Raw genomic sequence first — 24,797 nt, 5'->3', positions numbered from 1 at the left:
AGGGAAATAAAAGCACTGTTTCTCTTAGAAGGGGCTTGCTTTCTCAGAAGCACAACACCGGAGGCGGATGCTGGGGCTTGAAGACCAGGGCGCTGCAAACTCTCAGGCGCAGCGAGCTTTCCCCAAAGAGCTCTTACTCCAAGCCTCTCAGCTGCTCCCTTCTTTACTAATAAATAATAATTGTCTTTTCAAAAAGCTGGCGTGCGGCCAGCGCTGGAGAGCTCCAGCTCTAGAGGAACGCTGTGGGTTGCCTCTCCGCTCCCTCCCCACGGTTCTATTTCCCACCCCGTTTGGACCCAGGGACACCCCGGGCTCCGGCGCCCGCTCCCCAGCCAGCCCCCGGGGACCCGGGCCCCCTGACCTCCGGCAGCGCGGGCACCGCGCCACCGGGCACCGGGCATGCTCAGAGGGCGGCGGCGCAGGCGTCGGCTGCAGTGGAGCCCGGGCGCCGGGAGGTGCCGCTGCGTCCCCGCTTCCCGACGCCTGACCCAGCGCGCAAAGTTGGGCTGGAAGCCGCCGGGGGAAGGAGGGACGGAGCGAGCGCGGCGGCGGGGAAGGGGGGCGGGAGGCGGCAGGGGAAGGAGCCGGGCGGGGGGGCGCCGGGCGTGTGTCACTCGCGCGCTCCCTCCGAGTCTGGAGGATGTGCTGAGCGCGGCGCCGGGAGGCGGCGGGGGCCCAGGAGCTGTACCCGGAGGCGGCTGGCAGCCCGGGCTACCGCTCGGCGGCTCTCCGCCCTCCGAGGCTCCACATCCCGCGTCCCGCCCGGGCATGGCCGGGCGCCTCGCCCCCGCGCGCCCCGGCTGCTGAGTCTCGCGGGAGGCGGTGCGGAGGCCGGGAGGCCGGGGAGACCGGCGCGGAGCGGAGGCGAGCGCCCCCGGAGCCGGGCAGGAGCCTGCGCCCCGCGCCCCGTCCCTGCCGCGCGCGCCCGGGTCGCCCGGAGCCCCGATGAGCCCTGATGGCCGGGGCTCAGCCTGGAGTGCACGCGCTGCAACTCAAGCCCGTGTGCGTGTCCGACAGCCTCAAGAAGGGCATCAAATTCGTCAAGTGGGAGGATGTAAGTGGGGGCGGCCGGCGGGGGCGCGGGCGGCGGGCGGCTCGCGGGGGCGGGGCGGGGGCGAGTTACGCAACGGGCGCCCTGGCGGGCGCGGGGCCTTGGGGCGCGCGACGACGGCGCTGGGCACCCGCTCCTGGGCCCTCGGGTCGGCAGTGGGCGTCCGGGCTGGGTCTGACCAGCACCCACTGAGGGTTTGGGATCTTGGGGCCAGTGGAGCAGAAGCGCAGGAGGGGCCGGCGTTGCCGGGTGACGGGTCCTGAGAGTTTGCAAAGTGGGGAGGGTGAAGTTGGCACCCGCTGGAAATCGTTGGGATGTGGACAAGTAGCGCCCTTCTCCGCCGGCAGATGCACGCCCCCCGCCCCTCCCCGCCCCCACAACAGGCACCTCCTTTGGCCCCTTTCAAGAAGGAGCTGCCCCGGAGTCTGAAGTGTTGAGTGGTTGCTCACCTCTTAGCGCTTTTCTGGGTGCCCACGCGGCAGAGGCAAGAGGACACGGCGGCCCAGCCGACAGGTGGCCGGTGATGCCAAACTTCAGCTCTGGTCTCCGCAGAGAAGGGCCCCGAGAAGGGCCGGGAGGACGCACGGGGGGTGGGGAGGGTAGGGCACAGGGGTCACTGAGGGGTCAGCAGGGGCGCGGTGGGCCTGCAGGCTGGGAAGGAGAGTTTCTGAGAACTGAGCTGGCTGAGTCTTCAGTTCGAAATAGACATAGAACACGAGACATTCCTTCGATTTACCTTCATCTTTTGCCAAGACGGGCAAAAGCCCAGCCCTGGATCTCCAGTGACCCTGGACCCTAGGACTTAAAGTGAATCTTCCCTTTGCTTTCAAACATTTAAATTAATAATTTTGTTGTATACATGGGGATCTTCAGGTGGAGGACAATAAGTTGTGAATTTATATCTTGGGTGTCATTCAAGGTGTCAGTCCTTAGATCCTTGAGCCTCTGGATCTAAGGATAGAAGAGGAAGTGAAGTCGCTCAGTCGTGTCCGACTCTTTGTGACACGTGGAATGTGGCGTACAAGGCTCCTCTGTCCGTGTAATTTTCTTTCCAGGCAAGAGTACTGGAGTGGGTTGCCATTTCCTTTTCCAGGGGATCTTCCCGACCTGGGGATCGAACCCAGGTCTCCCGCATTGCGGGCAGATGCTTTACCGTCTGAGCCAGCAGGGAATCCCAAGGATCTAAGGATAGTTAGGTCCAAATGAATAAGGCATCTCTTAAACAGGAGAAATTATAGGAGAATCTTTTCTTGTTGAAAAGATTTTCCACCTAGTAAATTATAGTCTGTTATTCTCCAAGGTATTTTTTTTTTTAATCTCCTTAAGACATTTTCCAGTGTCTGAAAACAATTTAAATATTCCAGGTAGCGAATCCAATTACTTAGCAGAGTGGGTCTGTGTCTATATTTTATCCATTTGAAAGTGCCAATGGAACTTAGAGGCTGAGTCCACAGCTTTCCTGAAAGCTCATACCAATTATTAAATGCTGTAGGCATCCTTTTACTATGGACTTTACACCTTTCTCCTCTGTCCTAATCTAATGACTGGATGTTTTGTGTAAATGAAGTATAGTAGAATCTAAACAATAAGTTCAGACACAGATGAAAGGCTTTATTTGTGTCAAGGAGAAACAAAGACAATGTAGTTCAACAACAAATAAAACAGTCTTGCCCTTCTTGAGATCCTTAGAGAGCTGATGTGATGATGGGTTTACTGAGAAAAAGAATGAAGAGTAGAAGGAAAAGAGAGACACTTGGCAGGATAAGGAAGGATATTCCAGTATAAGCTCTGGATTTATTCATAGCCATGATTTTAAATTGCTTTTGAAATAATGATCCAGAATGTCTTGTTTGGAAAAACATATGAGTGTCACTGGAAGTGACAGTCTTCCCTAGAAACACATTTTGATACATCCAGGTAGATAAATTTTATTATGTGCATTTATGTCACATATATTTCTTTCTTACCTACTAACGCCAGGCCCTGGACTAGAGCCTGGTGTGATACTGAAAGCAGTAGCCCTTCTGCTGTTATAGCCTAGGTGAAGGAGAAAAAATGTTTTTGAGAGGACCAGTGATGCAGAGAGTATGAGGGATGCAGGCAGAGTGTTGGAGAGCCTGCTAGTTGAATGCCGCCTGCAGAAGCTGAGAAGGGCTTCCTCTGAGCATTGAACAGTGAGTTTCTGGGACAGCCCTGTAGGAGGAATGTGGGAACTGACGAGAGGGCCAGTGGAATCTCAGATTTTTCAAAAGAGAGAACCCAGGCTGCACCCAGGTGCCAAGTTATCTAGAATGCAATTCGAGTTCCTTGTTTGGTCTTCTTGGTCTCCATGGTGATCTGTGGAGTGAGAGAACCCAGACTTTCTGAGGATGGTTTTTTCCTTCCCTAGATGTCACCCTTTTCCTCTTCCCAGTTCATATTTGTTTTTCTGGGATCAAACCAGTTTTGATTATCTGGCTAATTATATTGCGTACTCGTGAGACTGTGTGTTGAAGATGATGGAGAGCTAGATTGTTCAGTCCATATGTACCTTCTGATTCTTTGACCAGTCAGCTGTGTGACTTTCGCTTAATCACTTAACCTCTCTGAATCTTGGCTGTGTCTTGCACAGACTGAGAGTGCTGCATTTCCTGTCTGTTTCATCTGAAAGCTGGCAGTAGCTGACAGTACACTTCTCACACTTAAGCACACTTAAGAAGCGTCTGAGCAGCTTTATAAGATTCAGACCACTGGGACCCACCCTCAATTTCTGATTCAGAAGATCTGAAGTGAGTCTGGGAATCTGCATTTCTCATAGGATCTTGAGAATAGAATCATTTCTCACAGATCTTGAGATCTGGTGCTACTGGTTTGGGGAACCACACTTTGAAACCACTGAGATAAGATTTATGGGGAAAAAAAAAAACTTGGAAAGTATGGTAGAGAGCATAATCTTGTTGGCTTGCATATATTTCCACTGGTTTGTTGATTTCATTTTATCTCTGTGTTTGCATTTTGAGAATTCTTCCAACTGTTACCTTTCTGCCTACCTAGGAGGTAGAACAACGTCAGTAACATAATCATGGATAATCTTTTTAGATCTTTTGGGATATTTTAGGAAAGGTCTCTGATGCCCAGGCTGACTTAACTCACATTCGTGCATTTCTTTGGAATTTCTTATAGTCAGTGAAACATTTTCAGCATTTTCATCTGCTTCTAGTGGGAGTGTTAGAAAAAGAAAGGAAGCAGAGAAGTGTTTTGAGAGGCTGTCTAGTCTGACTTCCTGCCTTTGAGCAGGGGAGGCTGCTGTTTTTTTCCTTTTGGCTCTGTCTTTGGGAAATACCTGTTGACCCCTTGCACCACGGGTGTGCCCCATCTGCTAATGAGGAAAAGTAAATGCTGGGAATAATTTAAAATACCTCAAACATCTGACCTCACTTAAAAATTGTAAACCCTCTTCTCTGATCTTTAAGAGTAAGGATGGGCAACTCAGAACAGATTTTCAATAACCCATTGGAAAGTTTAACGGTACATTTGAAAATGCATTTGGGGCTGTTTAGAATTGTGAAGAGATTCTGTCTTGTTCCTTGAGTGGCTAAAGCACCACAGTCTCCAGTCCTACTGTCCTGACTCCCACAAAGAACAGAAGATGTCACCCAGAGGGTGCAGTGCCCTGTATAGCCTGTTGGCTACCTACCAATGTCATGGTGAGGCTGTGGACACTCTAAGAGTGGTAGTCAAAAGCTTTGACACTGGCATTAACCAATCACAGCAGACAGAAAGTAGGGGTGGACCTGGAGCAGGGGCCTGGAGATATCCTCTTCTATCAGGGCCAGGTATTAACCTTTCTTTTGCCCAATCATGGGGAGATCTGGGGGTCCCTGGTGTCTCCAGGGGCAGATGGAAATATTTCCATTTTTGAACAACTGTTCTTGTTCAGTCTCTAAGTCGTGTCCGACTCTTTGCGACCACATGGACTGCAACACGCCAGGCTTCCCTGTCCATCATCAACTCCTAGAGCTTGCTCAGACTCATGTCCATTGAGTCGGTGATGCCATCCAACCATCTCATCCTCTGTCATCCCCTTTTCCTCCTGCCTTCAATCAGGGTCTTTTTTAATGAGTTGGCTCTTCACATCAGGTGGCCAAACTATTGGAGCTTCAGCTTCAGCATCAGTCCTTCCAGTGAATTGCTTCAGTTCAGTTCAGTCGCTCAGTCGTGTCTGACTCTTTGTGACCCCATGGACTGCAGCACGCCAGGCTTCCTTGTACACCACCAACTCCCAGAGCTTACTCAAACTCATATCCGTTGAGTCGGTGATGCCATCCAACCATCTCATCCTCTGTTGTCCCCTTCTCCTCCTGCCTTCAGTCTTTCCCAGCATCAGGGTCTTTTCAGATGCGTCAGTTCTTTGCATCAGGTGGCCAAAGTATTAGAGTTTCAGCTCTTCAGCATCAGTCCTTCCAATGAATATTCAGAACTGATTTCCTTTAGGATGGACTGGTTTGATCTCCTTGATGTCCACAGGACTCTCAATAATCTTCTCCAGCACCGCAATTCGAAAGCATCAGTTCTTTAGTGCCCAGCTTTCTTTATGGTCCAACTCGCATATCCATACATGAATACTGGAAAAACCAGAGCTTTGAATATATGGACCTTTGTCAGCAAAGTAATGTTGCTGTCTAGGTTTGTCATAACTTTTCTTCTAAGAGCAAGCGTCTTAATTTCATGGCTGCAGTCACCATCCACAGTAATTTTGGAGTCAAAGAAAATAAAGTCTTTACTGTTTCTATTTTTTCCTTGTCTATTTGCCATGAAATGGTGGGACCAGATACCATGATCTTATATTTTTTTAATGTTGAATTTTAGGCCACTCCCCTCTTTCACCTTCATCAAGAGGCTCTTCAGTGCCTCTTCACTTTCTGCCATTAGGGTGGTATCATCTGCATATATGAGGCTGTTGATTTTTCTCCTGGCAATCTTTATTCCAACTTGTGATTCATGCAGTCTGGCACTTCACACGATATACTCTGCAAATAAGGTGAATAAGCAAGGTGACAATATATGGTCTCGATGTACTCCTTTTGAACCAGTTTGTTGTTCCATGTACGGTTCTAACTGTTGCTTTTTGACCTGCATGCAGGTTTCTCAGGAGGCAGGGAAGGTGATCTAGTATTCCCATCTCTTAAATAATTTTCCTCAGTTTTTTGTGATCTACACAGTCAAAGGCTTTAGCATAGTCAGTGAAGCAGAAGTAGTTGTTTTTCCAGAATTCTCTTGCTTTTTCTATGATCCAGCGGATGTTGGGAATTTGATCTCTGGTTCCTCTGCCTTTTAAAAATCCAGCTTGTACATCTGGAAGTTCTTGGCTTATATAGTGTTGAAGCCTAACTTGAAGGATTTGAGCATTACTTTGCTAGCAGGCAAAATGAGTGCAATTGTGCAGTAGTTTGAACATTCTTTGGTATTGTTCTTCTTTGGGATTGGAATGAAAACTGACCCATTCCAGTCCTGAGACCACTGCTGAATTTTCCAAATTTGCTGGCATATTGACTGCAGCACTTTAACAGCATCATCTTTTAGGATTTTAAATAGCTCAGCTGAACAATGAATAATGGTGTATAGGTATATATAGTCTGAACATCAAGGCCAAGCCTTTCTGTCCAGAGCTTGGCCAGTCAATAAGGAACTAACCTACGGAGGCAACTTGTTTCGTCACGGTTTTGAAAGGATGTACCTTGCTTTTATTTTGCATTTGTATCTGATCATACTCTGGTGGTAGGAGGTATGTGTAGAGGACTGGGCATTTGGGAGAGGTCTGTGAGATATGAGTTACTTTCCCCATCACAGCTAGGGAGTTTGGGAAATCCTGAGCTTGAACCCTCTCATTTCTCCATGTTGGACAGGATGTGGAGGGAAAGACAAAGGTTTCCCAGCCCTGGATTTGCCCCAAACTCATCATTTTCAAATGCACCATTATGCTTTCTAATGGGTCATTGAAAATCTGTTTTCTAAGTTTGTCCATTCTTCCTCTTAAAGATCTGTGTCTTTGTTCCACAAACTTTGGAACATGGAGGGCTGCTCATTTGGTTGTTTCCTTATCTCTACTCTCACCTTCCAAATTCAGAGCTCAGTTGTGGATGAATAGTTTAACTCATTGCAACCTCATTTTCCTTATGTGTAATGTGAGGCTTGTAGTATCTCCTGCTGCACAGAGTAGCTGGTACCATTCAAGAGCAAAGGCACATGCCCTGCTCTGTGTGGTGCCTGACACGCAACACTCAATAAAGTATGTTTTAATTTTTATTGGAATATATTTGCTTTACAATTTTGTGTTTTTTCTGCTGTACGGCAAAGTGAATCAACTTTATGTTTACATATGTTGTTGATGTTCAGTCACCCAGTTGTGTCCAACTCTTTGCAATCCCATGGATTGCAGCACATCAGGCCTCCCTGTCCCTCACCATCTCTTGGAGTTTGCCCAAGTTCACGTTCATTGCATTGGTGACGCTGTCCAGCCATCTCGTCCTCTGAAACCCTCTTCTTCTGCCCTTGATCTTTCCCAGCATCAGGGGCTTTTCCAATGATTACCCCTCCTTTTTTGATTTCCTTCTCATTTAGGTCACCACAGAACTTTGAGTACAGTTCCCTGTGCTATATAGCAGGTTCTTAAACTATCTTTTTAAAGTGATGCATACATACTAAGTCATTTCAGTTGTGTTCGACTTTGTGACCCTGTGGACTGTAGCCCTCCAGGCTTCTCTGTCCATGGAATTCTCTAGGCAAGAATACTGGAATGGGTTGCCATGTCCTTCTTCAGGGATCTTCCCAACCCAGGGGTCAAACCCACATCTCTGGTGTCTGCTGCATTGGCAGGCAAGTTCTTTACCACTAGCATCACCTGGGCAAAGTGATGGTCTCCCAATAATTAGAGGGCCATGAACTTTATCAAGGTGGTCAGTATGTGTTGGATGACAGTTTTGTTCTCCAAATGGGAGGAGCTAGACCTTCCTTCCATTCCCTTTAATGTATATTTTGATTCTTATGCTTTAAAATTTGAAAAGGAAAAAAAAAATCAATTTTTTACCCTTTTAAAAAATGTAAGTATTTCAGAGAAAATATATATAAAAATCAGCACTCTTTCTCTTTAAAGAAAATCAGTTTCCAAAGTGTTCTAAAGTTTTATTTCTACTTAAAAACCTTAATATATACGCCCCCCATGCCGATACACAGAATAAGTACACAAGTTTGATGCCCAGAAGGAGGAGTAATCTTATATTCGAAAGTCATAATTGCTAGACTGGGTATGTTGTTTGGGAAACAGGCTGAGGAACTGAAACAAGTAACTCCCTACACCACTCTGCCCTCTGCACCAGAAAACCCACCGCTAAAACAGGTAATAATAATAAAAAGCCTTAGTAGTATATTGCGCTTTTCCCAACATCCTACACAAAAGCTCAGGTAGAACTTTCAGATTATGTAGAATCTGCAGTTTGCAGTTTCCAAAGTGGGGACAAGATGACACTGACGATGTTCATGAGGAAGGAGAGGGGAAGGTTTCTGAGGTGGGCAGTCAGCACCATTCACTGTGAGCAAGCTCCGTGAGAGAACGGGGAGAAACAGTGCTGCTCGGTAGATGGCGGATCCAAAGGGAGCCCCTAGGGGGCTGGCAGGTGCCCTCTCAGGGTAAGCTGCTCAGTCGTGTCCGACTCTTTGCGACCCCATGAAAAGTTCATGAAACTCTCCAGGCCGGAACACTGGCGTGGACAGCCTTTCCCTTTGCCAGGGCATCTTCCCAACCCAGGGGTCGAGTCCAGGTCTCCCATGTTGTGGGCAGATCCCTTACCAGCTGAACCACAAGGGAAGCCCTCTAAACTGTCACCTAAATATGCCCAGACACGTCCACTTTTCATTTCCAAAGAGCTTTTGTGAATTTCTCATTGACAGTGATTACTGCAGCCGTAAGTGTAAGAATATCACTTTTCCAAAGTGAGCCAATAAACCTAGTTTAAGATATTGATCAGAGTGTAACATTCACAAAGTAAGACTTGCCAATCTTGTGTCCAGCTGGATCAGTTTTCGCCAAATGAATGGTGTGATCAGCACCAGATCGAGATAAACTGCTTTGCCAGCCCTCCCCTATGAGATCCTGAGCTCTCCCTTCCAGCCCCCTTATACCCGCTCTTCTGACTTATAGATCTGTGGGTTGGTGTTGCCTCTCTTTGATCTAAGAAAGCTATTTTCTTTTTATTTTCAATGAAAACAAAAACCTAAAGCACTTTTATTACTGCTTTAGGACCTTCTTCAGCAATAACAAAAATGACTTATCCTGGGTTTAGATGGACCTTGATTAAGTCTTTATCTGTCCTAAAGTCTGGGAAATGAAGCAGGTAAATGCCCCCAAGGAGAAAACAGTTAAACAAAACTCTGGTAATTGAGCAAGGAAATATAATGCCTACAGGCTTTTATTGGCATAGCAAAGCAGAGTAGTAGAGTGCTGTTTCTGGAATGTGTTTTTCTCTAGTAGTTTTTCTCTGTTATCTTCCCTGACCCAATATTCCCATCTGTGGTACATTAGGATAATTTACTGTGGCTATTGGCATATCTCCAATCCTTCCTGAGAAAGTTTTATCCTATCAGTAAATACCTTCAAATGATGTTTACCTGCAATGACTGTTTAAATGGGCCAGGAACATTTTGCTTTTTTTATATCAAGCTTTGTTATCTTTGGTTACGTGTTTCTTATCAGGATCATTTCATTTTATCATGAACAAGGAGTGCCGGTAGAAAATGGAATGGGATTGATTGTGAATTGTTAACTAACACTCTGGGTCTCCACCTAAATGACAAATCTTTTGTAACTGAAGACCTTAGTTTTCCTGTTACTAGAGCTAATAGAAGGTCTATTCAGCCTTTCTGGATCCTATCATAAATTCCACCTGCTCAGAGAGATTTCATAATGCTCCCCTTTCCCCATCTATTCCTTATCAGACCCCACAATCAGAGGCAGTGCCCCTGTATTGCACTAAGGAAAGGATCTAGGACGTGTTTCTGAGATTTACACATGAGACCCTAAGGATGCCATCGACTTCTGTAATTAAAAAAAAATGTAAATGAAATAGAATATAAAGAAAGCTAGACTCTTGGAGAATTCTTCAGGTTCCCCTCTGACCACTTTGTGCTCTGAGATTTGATTTTATTATTTTCTTCACATGTTATTTTCAATTTGGGGAAATTTTTATTTTAGTTTTGTTCTGAAAAATGCTTAGGTATATGCTGAAATATAATTGATGTTGACTAAATCTATATGCATTTATCAAGAAACAAAATTATTATCAATGAGAAACATTATTATATAAAATTTTGAAAAATTTAGTGTTAAAGGGCAATTAAAATCATCCTACATATGGTTTTCATCTCAAGGACCCTTTTATTTTTATTCTTAATTCCAAATGTGTGTGTGTGAAGTCACTTTAGTCGTGTCTGACTCTTTGCGATCCTATGGACTGTAGCTTGGCAGGCTCCTCTGTCCATGGGATTCTCCAGACAAGAATACTGGAGTGGATTGCCATTTCCTCCTCCAAGGGATCTTCCTGATCGGGATTGAACCTGTGTCTCTTATGTCTCCTGCATTGGCAGGCAGGTTCTTTACCACTAGCACCACCTGGGAAGCCCAATTCCAAGTATGCTTTTATTTGTTTACTGTTATTTTTAAATTGGAATATAAGTGCTTTACAACGTTGTGTTTTTGCTATATAATGATGTGAATCAGATACACATATATCCTCTCCCTCTTGAGCAAGAACTTTTTTAGTTCACAATATTTGCTCATTTTTTTTTTTTTCTTTAAGGTGAAGTTTTATAAACAAGTTCAGGGAGAACAAATTAGTTAGCAAAGCGCTTTTACCTAAACTAGTCATGGCGGCTATTAATATATAACATTGATACATAGATTAAGAAAATCTATTTTCAGCAAAAATTTTTTTGCTGTTAAAAATCAATTTTTCTTTGAAACTTGTTTATAAAATAGGTAAAGGAAAGTTAATTTGATTCATTTTGTAGAAGAGGCCAAATAAGCTGAAAAAGAAAGACCCCAGAGCAAGTCAGCAAGTGGTCCAGTAGGTTAAAAAATTATGATGGCCAGGATTCTTTGTCAGGCGTGCTGTTTGGTTGAATGTCACTTAGCATCCATCCCCTCATCCTCTTTGTGGGACTTTTTATAATACAGAGTCTGGGAATCTAAAGCCATATCTACTAGACTTCCTGGAAGCGTCTACTATTCTGGCTATAAATTTAGCCCCACTAGTATGAGATGCACTTATATGGGATATGGAAGGCTGATCTATGAAGGAGGCCACTTCTCTGCGTCTTTGAGTTGTTTCTGCAGACACATGGGTGGTTGCAGGAAGAAGTGTTGTCTTCTGGAGTCCTTTCCCTGTGTGTGATTGGAGAGAGGTGGTGGCCATCGTGGTTGCTCCCTGTTCTCGGATTACTCTTCCTTTGTCTTCAGCTAAGCTGCTGTGTGTGTGACTTCAGGAGTTTCGTCTTGATTTCTCACCTTTCTGAATGCAGTGGAGGCAGCAGTTCCACTCCAGCGTCAGTGTGTCACATTCTGGGGTCATTCACAGAGGCCCAACCTGAAGCCTACTTCTCCGGGTCCTTTTAATGATGCCATCAAGTGCCTGTGATTAAACTCCTTTGTGTACAAAGCTTCCAGAGAGGTTTCTGTTTCCTTCATTAATACCTGCCCAACATGACCTTTTACAGTTCTAGGATTCCAGGACTTTTAAGTGCCGACAGAAGCAAAAGATATTAAGAAGAGGTGGCAAGAATACACAGAAGAACTGTACAAAAAAGATCTTCACAACCCAGATAATCACAATGGTGTGATCACTGACCTAGAGCCAGACATCCTGGAATGTGAAGTCAAGTGGGCTTTAGAAAGCATCACTATGAACAAAGCTAGTGGAGGTGATGGAATTCCAGTTGAGCTATTTCAAATCCTGAAAGATGATGCTGTGAAAGTGCTGCACTCAATATGCCAGCAAATTTGGAAAACTCAGCAGTGGCCACAGGACTGGAAAAGATCAGTTTTCATTCCAATCCCTAAGAAAGGCAATGCCAAAGAATGCTCAAACTATCGCACAATTGCAGTCATCTCACACGCTAGTAAAGTAATGCTCAAAATTCTCCAAGCCAGGCTTCAGCAATACGTGAACCGAGAACTTCCAGATGTTCAAGCTGGTTTTAGAAAAGGCTGAGGAACCAGAGAGCAAATTGCCAATATCCGCTGGATCATCAAAAAAGCAAGAGAGTTCCAGAAAAAACATCTATTTCTGCTTTATTGACTACGCGAAAGCCTTCGACTGTGTGGATCACAATAAACTGTGGAAAATTCTGAAAGAGATGGGAATCCCAGACCACCTGACCTGCCTCTTGAGAAACCTGTATGCAGGTCAGGAAGCAACAGTTAGAACTGGACATGGAACAACAGACTGGTTCCAAATAGGAAAAGGAGTACATCAAGGCCGCATATTGTCACCCTGCTTATTTAACTTATATGCAGAGTACATCATGAGAAACACTGGGCTGGAAGAAGCACAAGCTGGAATCAAGATTGCCTGGAGATACATCAATAACCTCAGATATGCAGATGACACCACCCTTATGGCAGAGAGTGAAGAGGAACTAAAAAGCCTCTTGATGAAAGTGAAAGAGGAGAGTGAAAAAGTTGGCTTAAAGCTTAACATTCAGAAAACTAAGATCATGGCATCTGGTCCCATCACCTCGTGGGCAATAGATGGGGAGACAGTGGAAACAGTGTCAGACTATTTTTTTGGGCTCCAAAATCACTGCGGATGGTGACTGCAGCCATGAAACTAAAAGATGCTTACTCCTTGGAAGGAAAGTGATGACCAACCTAGATAGCATACTAAAAAGCAGAGACATTGCTTTGCAAACAAAGGTCTGTCTGGTCAAGGCTATGGTTTTTCCAGTGGTCATGTATGGATGTGAGAGTTGGACTGTGAAGAAAGCTGAGCATCGAAGATTTGATGCTTTTGAACTGTGGTGTTGGAGAAGACTCTTGAGAGTCCCTTGGACTGCAAGGAGATCCAACCAGTCCATCCTAAAGGAGATCAGTCCTGGGTGTTCGTTGGAGGGACTGATGCTGAAGCTGAAACTCCAGTACTTTGGCCACCTCATGCGAAGAGTTGAGTCATTAGAAAAGACCCTGATGCTGTGAGGGATTGGGGGCAGGAGGAGAAGGGGACGACAGAGGATGAGATGGCTGGATGGCATCACCGACTCGATGGGCGTGAGTTTGAGTAAACTCTGGGAGTTTGTGATGGACAGGGAGGCCTGGCATACTGCAATTCATGGGGTCACAAAGAGTCAGACACGACTGAGCGACTGAACTGAACTGAACTGATGCAATAACCATCCAGACAGCCTGTGTAATTTTCTCCTTCAGTATTACATGTGAGCATAATGAGTTTTGCTAGAATACTGACTCTTGGGTTCAGTGTTGAGAGTGAGTCCTAATAACAGGCCCTGGTATTTATAAGCCATGGAAATGGCAACCCACTCCAGTATTCTTGCCTGGAAAATCCCATGGACAGAGGAGTCTGGTAGGCTACAGTCCATGGGGTCACAAAGGGCCGGACATGACTTCACTTTCACTTTCATCATTTATTTATGCATGCTAAGTCGTCTCAGTCATGTCCGACTCTTTGTGACCCCATGGACTGTAGCCTGCCAGGCTCCTCTGTCCTGGGGATTCCCGAGGCAAGAATACTGGAGTGGGCAGCCATTTCTTCCTCCAGGGGATCTTCCTGGCCCAGGGTTTGAACCCACGTTTCTTATGTCTCCTACGTTGGTGATGGATTCTTTACCATTGAGCCATTGGGAAGGCCATGATTTATTTATAGTCATGCCCATTCAGTCATCGAGACCACCTGGAGTGGTAGGGAAGGATCAAGTGTTACTATTCTCATTTTACGTCGATGTCAGCTGGGGCTAGTGGGTGGTGAGTTGCTCAAGTTGCCCACAACTAGTTAGAGGCAAAGCCAGGTCTTTAGGTTAAATTCTGGGCCTCTTCCAGTCTCTGGAGAAGGAAATGACAACCCACTCTGGTATTCTAAACTGGAAAATCCCATGGACAGATGAGTGTGGCCGGCTTACAGTACATGGGGTCGCAAAGAGTCAGACACGACTCAGTGACTTCACTTTCTACGCTACTGTGGTAAACAGGTTCCAAGCAGGAACCTTTGGGTAACAAAAGGTTTTTAATAGAATTCAAATGAATACAAGTTGAAAGTGCTTCCCTGACTTTTCCAAAGAATCCCCCTGATTTTAGGATTCATCTCAGCCTGATTTGTGAGTGTCATCCCTCTTTGCTAGTGTCTTCATAAACAGCTGCAATATTTTTATGATGTATGTACAAAGTCCATTTTTGTTATACAACATAGGACTTGGAAATGTAGGAAAACTTCATTGCTGCTTTGAGGCACAAAGACAGCCTAGTCTTCAAATGTACTACATTAGTTAGTCATTATAAAACATGCTTATGGAAATATAATTAAGAATGGTGTTTAAAGCAAAGGTCATTTTTTCATTACCTAATAAGTGACACGTTTGTATCTAACAAGGCTCGTTACATGTGCTTTTCCATCTTTTTCTCTTCCGAACATACTTGCAAATGTTGTCTTTTGTTGGATTCCCTTAAGACTGATCCCATGGCTTCCTATAAGAAATTTTTGATCTTGGAAGATGGAAGATAAGATGGGCATGAGGGAAGTGTAGAAGTTGCCCCTTGACCCCAGGCAAGAGGCAGAATGACTTGGAATTCAAGGTGGTGTCAACTGAGAGGTCAGATATAAGCCAGGACAGGAAGCTGCCTCCAGGGAGGTGGTGATACCTTAAGTGGACCAGGGCTTCTGTGTTATTCATCTTCTTTCCCTGGGACAAAGCAGAGGCTTGGCACTGACCTGGTGCTCAGGGGATGTTTGTAGAATACAGGAATCATCTAGTGTGTGTCTCCCTCACAGTGGGTTCATGGGAAGGGAGGCAGGCAGTCTTAGGGAGACTTGGAGGGCAGTCACGCTCCCAAGACCCCTTCATGCCATGTCGCATGTGGTGCTGGGTCCATCCTTCCATTCCCTCTGAAATCTCCTGGAGTCCTAGGTACTCTGTGGCCTTCTTAACTTTGGTTTCTCCATGTGAGTTCCAGAAGCAAAACGTTTACTGTCAACACGTAGATTGCTGTCACAGGCACACATTTCCTTAAGGTTGAGTGTGCACTCAATTGTGATTCAATATTGGTTGAAAATTACGATGCTTAATGTATTTACATCTCTTATTCTGGATGTTACCAGTGGCTTCTGTTTTCTGAAGAAAATACACATTTACCCAGATTTTGCAAGGAAAATTCCCCTTAAAGAAACTCAGAAGTGTTGGGAGTGATGAACAAAAGACTGATGGTTGTGAAAACATCCTCTCTATCAGGATAATGATTCACAAGGAGAAAAACAAATATGTGAGTCTTATTGCCAAAATGAGAAAAATACCAAGTAAAAGATATATAGTTTTAAAATATTATTTGTACTAAAAATTCCACCTACACTGTTTCTTCTGTGAGGGAATGGAAGTTACCAGGACAATATTATTGATGTATGCCCTTCCCCACTCCTAGTTCAAGGTACTTGGATCATCTCTGTGGTCCTGCCTTCTCTTCTGTTCCTGGGGAAGCAGCGTACCTTCTCCATGTCCAGGGGCCTATGCCTGCTGGTTTCTCTGGATCCTGGATTCATAATTATCCTCCCCTTTGACAGTGTCTGTGAAAGATTCTTCTCTACTGACAGCTCTTCTAAGAACATGGAAATACGCCTTATAGTCCTACAAATGCCAGGGTAGGCTCCAGCAGAGTCCTCCGCCCACCTTCCTCTGCAGTTGCCACCCTCCCCCTCATCCCTTCCTCTGCAGGGAGATGCCACTCCCCCCAACCCTCTCCTCTCCTCCCACCTGCCCTCCAGAGCCTTGTTCTGCCTCTGCCACTGCTTTGAAGTTTCTCTCGCCAATGCTATTGGCAGCTGATATTTTGCCAGCTGATATTTTTCAGAATCGACCTTGCTTCTTTTTCTGCAGTTTCTTTCCATCCACCCTTTTGTTCAGAGTTCCTACTTTAAATGTGTATTGATGCCTCTTATAAGCTGGACATTTTGCTAGTGTTGTGGATTGATGATGATAAATGATTTGGTTCCCACCTTCATGGAGTTGATATTCTGCTAGGGGAGATAGATGCGCAGCAAATAGAGGTAAGGGATGTCACTCTAATTGTGCGAAGTACTACAGAAAATAGTGCAAAAATACAAGTGAGTGTAATAAGCTTGGAAGGAGTCCCTAGAGAAATTCTGTGTAGGGAAAGACCTGAGTTATAAGTAGTTCTTCAGCTAACAAGAGGATGGGAAGTGTGTGAGGTTGAAGGACCAGCACTGGTGAGCATCCCAAGGACGGAAGGCACAGGGGACTTTGAAGGACAGAGAAGAATAAGCAAATAGGAAGCTCAGTGGCTTAGATAATGAGGAGAGAGGGCAAGGGTTTGCATATATGCTGCTTAGGCCGTTGCAGGATTTTATCGTGAAGGCAATGTGAAGCCACTAAGTTGTGTTTCTCAACCTCAGCACTATTGACATTTGAGGCCAGACGATTATTTGTTAAAGAGGTTGGCCTGTGCACTGTCCGATGTTCAGCAGCATCCCTGGCATCTATGTACTAGACGCCAGTAAAGAACTGCCCGTGTAACAACCAAGATTGTTTTTGGGCATGGCCAGCATTTCCCTGGAGAGCAAAACTGCCCCGGTTCAGAATCCTTGATTAAAATATAAACCACTGATTTAAATCTTAACTGATTAAGTGTTGAGCCAGGACGATCCTGATACTTTAGTGGTTAAAACTCTGTGCTGCCATTGCAGGACCAGGTTTGATCCCTGGTTGGGGAACCAAGATCCCACATGCTGCATGGCATGGGCAGAGAGAGGGAGAGACAGAGAGAGAGAAAGGGAAAGAGGACATTATCATATACAAAAAGTATCGGGCCACTACATATGCATGCACATGCACATAGCTAGTAGGCATGTGAAAAGATGTTCATCATTTGTCATTAGTCATCAGGGAATTGCATTAATATGATAAAACCACAGTGAGATGCCACCTTATAGCCACCAGACCTATATCTATATCTTCCTGAAATGATTGGTTTACTCATCTGATGCCCCCACTGAACAATGAGTACTTTGGGTGATGCGGGATCGGAACGTTCATTTGAATCCCTGGTATAGACCTGCAGTGCCCTGTATGGTATTTGAAGGAGCATGCTTTCAACTGTGTTGTATTTAGTTAAAAGAGGTTTTTATACTTGTCAGTAAACCGCAGTTATTTTAATGGCGCTGCTCTCCACTGTTTGCCTGCTCCATCCTGGACTTTCTCCCCTCCTCCTCTTTCCTGTTCTTCGGGAAATTTCAGAATAGACAGACCCCGCGTCTCATGCATGCTGTTGCACCTAGAAGGTTTACTTCACTGATCCTAGTCTCATGCTCAGGCATCTAAGACCACCTTTGCTGTGTGTGTGTGTGTGTGTGTGCGCGCGTGTGTATCTCATAGGGCTGCACTGCTGACCTTTGTTGGGCGTCACATCTGATTTTCTGTGACCCTAGGGATTCTTTTTCCCTCACACGACTCTTTCCCCATCATAGATGTATTCTCCATCTTTGGCTCTGCTGCTTGTCTGAGGCGAGTCTAGGGTAATCCCTATAGAGCTCAGCTGGTTCTTTTCCCTTGCTGACTCCGAAACATTGATTAGCTGAGGAGCACACATCTCTTGCTGCTTGTTTTCGTTCAATAGCATGAGGACGTGGACTCACCGTGTAGCCAGGACCGTGGTCAGCCTCGGTCGGTGGGTGGGCTCCCTGACAGTGTGGGCTGAGGGGCTGTGGGCTGGCCCTCGACAAAAGGTGAAATGGGTTACAGCTTATATCAGTTTTCTGAGGTGTCCATAAAGTAGCATGGACTGAGAGGCTTACGCTGCAGAAATGCATTTTCTCATTGTTTTGGAGGCTGCAGGTCTGAGATGAGGTGTTGACAGAGTTGGCTCCTCCTGAGGACCCTGAGGGAAGGACTTCTTGCCTCTCTTTCTCAGCTTGTAGGTGGCTGACTCCTCCCTGTGTTTCATGTCATTTTCCCTCTGTATGCGTCTGTGTCCAAATTTCTTTTTTTTAGAAGGACGCCAATCCTATAGAATTGGGGCCCACCTTTAATAAATTCTTTTCACTGAATCACCTTTGTGAAGATTGTCTCTAGATAAGGTTGCACTCTGAAGCACTGCATAGCACTGGAACATATGAACTTGGAGAGGGACAATTCAGTTCATTACACACCTGGTCTGGTAAAGGAGCACTCAGAGAGCTGCAGTGTATTGGTTCTATTCAGATGCTTGAAGAATTGACTCTTGGAGAAGCAATTAGATTTTGGACTGCTGCTAAGTCACTTCAGTCGTGTCTGACTCTGTGTGACCCCATAGATGGCAGCCCACCAGGCTCCCCCGTCCCTGGGATTCTCCAGGCAAGAACACTGGAGTGGATTTTGGACTACTTAGATGTTAAAACCAAATGGTAGCTGCATATATAGAAAAAAGTACTGAAACTTTCCAGCTAGACTTATCTGACCAAGTTGACTTATGAAAAAAATTTCCCTGCTAAGGAGAATACTTACTGTGACTGCCCAGAATAAAATAAGTCACACTGGAAATGTAAAATTTTCTAGTGCCATATTAAACCAAGTAAAAAGAAACAGGTGAAATTTATTTTAGCAATATACTTTATTTAACCCAATATATTGATTTTCATGGGCTTCCCTGGCAGCTCAGACAGTAAAGAATCTGGCTGTAATGCAGGAGACCCGGGTTCAATCCCTGGGTTGGGAAGATCCCCTGGAGAAGGGAATGGCAACCCACTCCAGTATTCTTGCCTGGAGAATTCCATGGGCAGAGGAGACTGGCAGTCTGTGGGGTCACAAAGAGTCTGACATGACTGAGCGACTAATGCTTTCCCACTTTCATTGATTTAAATGCATAATCAATATAATAACACATCTTAGCCAAACTTATCACATTTCAAATGCTCTGTGGTCTCAGGTGAGCCCATATTCAGCAACGTTGGTAGAGAGCATCCCTTCTCAGTTGGGACCGAATCAACTCCAAAGAAATGAAAAATGGTTCTTGAGGGATAAAAAACTTAACTTTTTATTTTATATAAAGCACAGTATACACACAACATCTAAATAGATATTCAGAACATCTGTGATATTAACATTTCATGGAGGATGATTAGAAAACTAGATGTCAAAAAAAGCTCTTCAGCAGGTCAATAATGAAATAGCACTGGGTGGCAGTGGTGTAGTCTGTCCTAAAGGTTTAATCCCAGCACCACCCTTACTAGCTTAGCTAGGCTTCCTTGGACAAGTTAGTTAAGCCTTAGTCTATTTATCTGTGAAATGGGGATAATAATAGTGAATACCTCTTAGAATTTTATAAATACCAAAAGAGAGAATCCATTTAAACTGCAGCTCAGACAAAAATGTTTAGGATGTATCTGTTATTATTTGGTCAGGGAGTTTTGTAAAGAACATTCTGGTATCAGGAGGGAGTTTGGACTACTTCGTCACTGCTTGCCAGTTTCTTCAGGACATTTTATTTATTTGCTATTAAAGTATAGCTGATTTATGATGTTAGCTTCAGGTGTAGAGCATACTGATTCAGTATTGTTATAGATCATACCCTAGGAAATATATTTAATTTTATAGTTATTCATTTTTCCATTTCATCATTTTAGTGAGATATAATTGTCGTATAACATTGTATTAGTGTATATTATTGATTTATATCAGCACTTGTTTAGTCGCTAAGTCATGCCTGGCTCTTTTGTGACCACATGGCCTGTAGCCCACCAGGCTCCTCTGTCCATGGGATTTTCCAGGAATGAGTACTGGAGTGGGTTGCCGTTTCCTTCTCTAGGAGATCTTCCCAAACCAGGGATTGAACCCATGTCTCCTGCTTTGGGAGGTGGATTCTTTACCACTGAGCCACTTGAGAAGCCCTTATGTCAGCACATTGATGGACAAATCATGAGCAAATAAAGATGTCACAGGATTTTGTTGATTTTAATATTCATTCCAGTCACTTTTTCTTGCTGTACTATCTTTATTTATTTTTTTTTCGTATTGAGGTTTTATGGAGGCCTTTTACTTTGTTCCTTGCCTGTCTTCCATTTGACCTAAAATCTTTTTTGGGAACTCAGGTAAATAGCAAAACAGTAGCTTCTTACATCATTATAGTACATTTCACTTTTGAGGTGATAGGGTTGAGAGTGAAATGGTTTGTATGAAGGAAAGAGAGGTACATAGAAGTTTACTGTACCTTATCTACAATTACTAACTTAAGACAGTGTGTTTATTAATGTTCTTCTTTTCAAGGAGGCAGTTTATTGGAAAAAACACCTTATAACTTTAAATAAGCAAATTAAAGTTGAATTCCTAGATATAAGCCATTTACTTACAAGAAACAGGGATGTCTACATTTTAAGCTCACTGGTGTTTCTTGGCATTTGCATCATTGTATTCCTGACATCACTGAAAACTTAAGTTGAAATGCAGATTCTCAAACTCTATTCCAGCTTGAGAATATCTCCTAAATGAGAAACTTCAGAGAAAGGGCTCAGGAGTCTGTGTTTTAACAAGTCCCCCCTGTAAATCTGATGCACCAAAAAATTGAAAACCACTGTCCTATGGAATAGACATATTATAGATACTGATGGAGAGAGAAAGAATAAAAACTAGACCATGTGAGAATTATCTCCATTATTCTGCAGTGAAATGCTGCAGTTGCCTTGGAAATGAAGGATGGCCATGTATTTCAAACTTCAAACTAGAGCAGATATTCTGACAATTAAGGATATTTGATCTTTTCGTCTGGTGTCTCTATTTCTGCTTTGCCAATAAGATCATCTATACCATTTCTTCTAGATTCCATGTAGATTCTTCTAATGTATATATGCATTAATATACAGTATTTTTTTTTCTCTTTCTGACTTCCTTCACTCTGTATGACACTCTCCCGGTTCATCCACATCTCTACAAATGACACGATTTCATTCTATTTCATGGCTGAGTAATATTCCATTGTATATATGTACCACAACTTCTTTATCCATTCCTCTGTTGCTAGACATTTAGGTTGTCTTCCTAAATGTCTAGGTTGCTTCCTAAATGTTTATAGACATTTAGGTTGCTTCCTAAATTGGCTATTGTAAATAGTGATGTTATGAACATTGGGATGCATGTGTCTTTTTGAATTTATGCTTTTCTCTGGGTATAAGCCCAGTAATGGGATCACTGTGTCATATGATAGTTCTGTTTTTAATTTTTAAAGGAACTTCCATACTGTTTTCCATAATGGCTGTATCAATTTATACTCCCACCAACAGTGCAGGAGGTTCCATTTTCTCCATACTCTCTCCAGCACTTATTGTTTGTAGACATTTTGATGATGGCCATTCTGATCAGGGTAAGGTGATATCTTATTTTAGTTTTGGTTTCCACTTCTCTAACAATGAGCAGTGTTGAGCATCTTTTCATGTGTTCATTGGCCATCTATATGTCTTCTCTGGAGAAATGGCTCCACATTCCATGGCACAGGGAACTCTTTAATGTATTGTGTTGACCTGAATGGGAAGGGAATCAATCCAGAGGGGAGGGTTATATGTATGCGTTGACTTCCCAGGTGCCTCAGTGGTAAAGAATCTGTCTGCAATGCAGAAGATGCTGGAGACATAGGTTTGATCCCTTGGTTGGGAAGATCCCTTGTAGGAGGAAATGGCAATCCACTCCAGTATTCTTGCCTGGAAAATTCCACGGGCAGAGGAGCCTATAGGGCTGCAGTCCATGAGGTTGCAGAGTCAGACATGAGCGAGCAGCTGAGCACATACGTATGTCCATGTGGCTGATTCATCTTGCTGCACAGTAGAAACTAACACAGCATTCTAAAGCAACTGTGCACCAATAAAAGTTAATTTAAGAAAGGAGTACTTGAGGTTTGGGTTGAGTGGCTACCTCAGTGGGGGGAGAAAAATAGACACTTGGTGCTATGTGGGAGGTGGGAAAAAAGCAGGTGGAATTTAAAATGGATATTCGTGTATTTCTGAGTTAGATCCTGCTTTGCATGGCAAGAATGCCAAGTCCCAGCTGATCTTGTAATGTTAGAGGTGATTATGGAGGAAGTTGGCAGGGAGCCGAGATAAATGATCATCTAGAAGAAGAACTGTGGCAGGAAGAGTGGGGTCAAAAATTATTGAACAAAGGAACTTTAATTTTGGAGGAGGAGAAGGAATAAGCTAGAAATAGCAGTATCAGAAGCACTGAGGCAGCCTAACGCAATGTTCCAGCATACAAATTTGAGCAGTTTTATTTTGCTAACTTTAAGTATTGGGTTATCTGGGATCCTGGCAGCAAACTGTCACCAAGATTTTGATTAGAATCTTATCAAATACTCTTGTCAGACACTCTGATAAGAAAAGGAACTGGCATGAGAATGACAAATTACATCTACAGGTTAATTGCAAATTTACCTGGAAATGGGATTGTATGTTCTGTGAAGCCTGATGGAAACTTTTATTTTGCTCAGCTCTGGAAGAGTAGGTGATATAATGGAACTGAAAATGTTGCTATGATTTATTGGAAATATTGTTCTGAACTTTTATGCGTGTAATCTCATAGGAGAAGCCTAAAATGTTTTAAAAATTATTCTTCCATTATAATATCATGCCCTCCTCCAGGGAATCTTCCCAACCCAGGGATTGAACCCAAGTCTCCTGCATTGCGGGCAGATTCTTTACCCCCTGAGCCACCAGGAAGCCCCCATTATAATATAAAATTTGTTTCCATATGTCTTTTTTTTTACATTTAGAAATAATTTTGGAATTTTAAAATTCCAGCTGAGGTTCTATGCAGCAGCACAAGCCTTGTAAAGGATATTTTCAGACTGTGCGTTAAGCATGAATCTTAAGAATATCAGGATAAAACATAATGGCAGTTCCTCAGAAAGTTAAATATAGAACTATCATATGATCCAGTTATTCCATTTCTGAGTATATATGGAAAAGAGTTAAAAGCAGGGATGCAAACAGTTATTTGTATTCCATTTTCATAGCAGCATAGTTCACAACAAGAGAAGGTTGGAGACAACCCAAATGTCCATCGATGGATGGGTGAATAAAAATGATATATACATACAATTGAATATTATTCAGTCTTAAAAAGGACAGCATTTTTACACCTACTGTGACATGGATGAAGCTTGAGCACATTATACTGAATGAAATCGACCAGATACAAAAGGAAAAATACTTCTTTGATTCTACTTACGTGTGTGTGTTAGTTGCTTAGTTGTGTCCAACTCTCTGCAACCCCATAGACTGTAGCCCACTAGTCTACTTATATGAGTTATCAAAGAGTAGTCTGATTCATAGATACAGAAATGGTGATTGTCAGGGCCTGGGGCAAGGAGGGAATGGTGAGTTAGTGTTTATTGAGTGTGGAGTTTGAGTTTGGGAAGATGAAAAAGTTCTGGGGATGGGTGGTGGTCATGGTTGCATAGCAGTGTGAAAGTACATTAAGTACTTTGCTTAACAAACTTAATGAACTTTACACTTAAAAGTGGTGAATTTTATATTATATATATGTATATATTTACCCCAATAAAAAGAATACTGTGATAATCATTTAATATTTTAATAATTAAACTTTTAAAAGTTACTACAATAATCTACTACAATAATAATAAATATTTTTACGTGCCAAGAATTGGTCAAGGTGCTTTACCCAATTTACCCTATTTAATTCTAACAAAAAAACTCTGAGGGAGGTATGATTATTATCTTATTTTTTCCCCAGTTATTGTTGTGTAAACTGAGGCAAGGGGGGTGGGGGGGGGAAACAGGCAGTGGTTTGAGCCCGAGGGGTTGGCCTCCAGTTACGAGTTGACCTGACTCTGAGTAAAGCTCACCATGTGCACAAAGCCTTAGATCCGCTTTACCCATCAGGAAGATAACCCCAAATTCCAAAATTATCTCTGCAAGTTCTAAATTTATTACAGATCTTTTTGATCAAGAGGATATGACATACCACAGTTATAATGTGTATGAAAAAATTAAAATAAGCTGGTTATTTATGTCTCTTTAAAAAAAATGCAATCCCTGCAAAGACTTCGGTGTTTCAGTATAAAAATCCATATCCAGTGACATGTGTTTTTTTGTGCAGATGGTATGCCTCTCTGAAAATTGCCAAAAGAAAAGAACACATATTTTAGAAATGTTAAATATTGTAATTACAATGCAGGCAGTTTTTGCTTTGTAATATGCATGCTTTAAACTCAGAAGACTGTCTATGATGTTTTATTGTGTGAAATTTAAATTTGAAACAATTTTGTGTGTAGCTTTCTGAATATGTAGAAGATGGCCTTATTTACTGTTACCTTGGAAATAGCAATACCTAAATGCTGTGTTAACTCTTTTTGGTACAATTAAGATCATTTTGTAGAGCAAATGTAATTTAAAATAATATCCTCAAGCATGGATTTTAATTAATTTTAATCATATAAAGTATGTAATGTTTAGTGTTATATTTGGAAAACTAAATATAGCTTTTTAATAGAAACTATGCC

The 24,797-nt window shown here is 43.3% G+C and overlaps 1 protein-coding gene across 2 annotated transcripts in view; it reads left to right on the top strand.

Annotated features, from left to right (window-relative positions):
• The first annotated feature begins 503 nt into the window (after positions 1-503).
• PLCB1 (phospholipase C beta 1) overlaps positions 504-24,797 on the top strand; it is an 879,212-nt gene continuing 854,918 nt past the window's right edge. For both annotated transcript variants that reach the window (XM_043479648.1, XM_043479649.1), the window contains exon 1: positions 504-1,054. In XM_043479648.1, the coding sequence (XP_043335583.1) occupies positions 956-1,054 (99 nt within the window). In that variant the 5' untranslated portion in view covers positions 504-955. The remainder of the gene's footprint in view (positions 1,055-24,797) is intronic.

The sequence above is a fragment of the Cervus canadensis genome, chromosome 10 (assembly GCF_019320065.1).
Source record: "Cervus canadensis isolate Bull #8, Minnesota chromosome 10, ASM1932006v1, whole genome shotgun sequence".
In the NCBI taxonomy this organism is placed as follows: domain Eukaryota; kingdom Metazoa; phylum Chordata; class Mammalia; order Artiodactyla; family Cervidae; genus Cervus; species Cervus canadensis.
The sequence above is the reverse complement of the archived record's forward strand: the minus strand, read 5'-3'. Positions and strand labels throughout refer to the sequence as shown.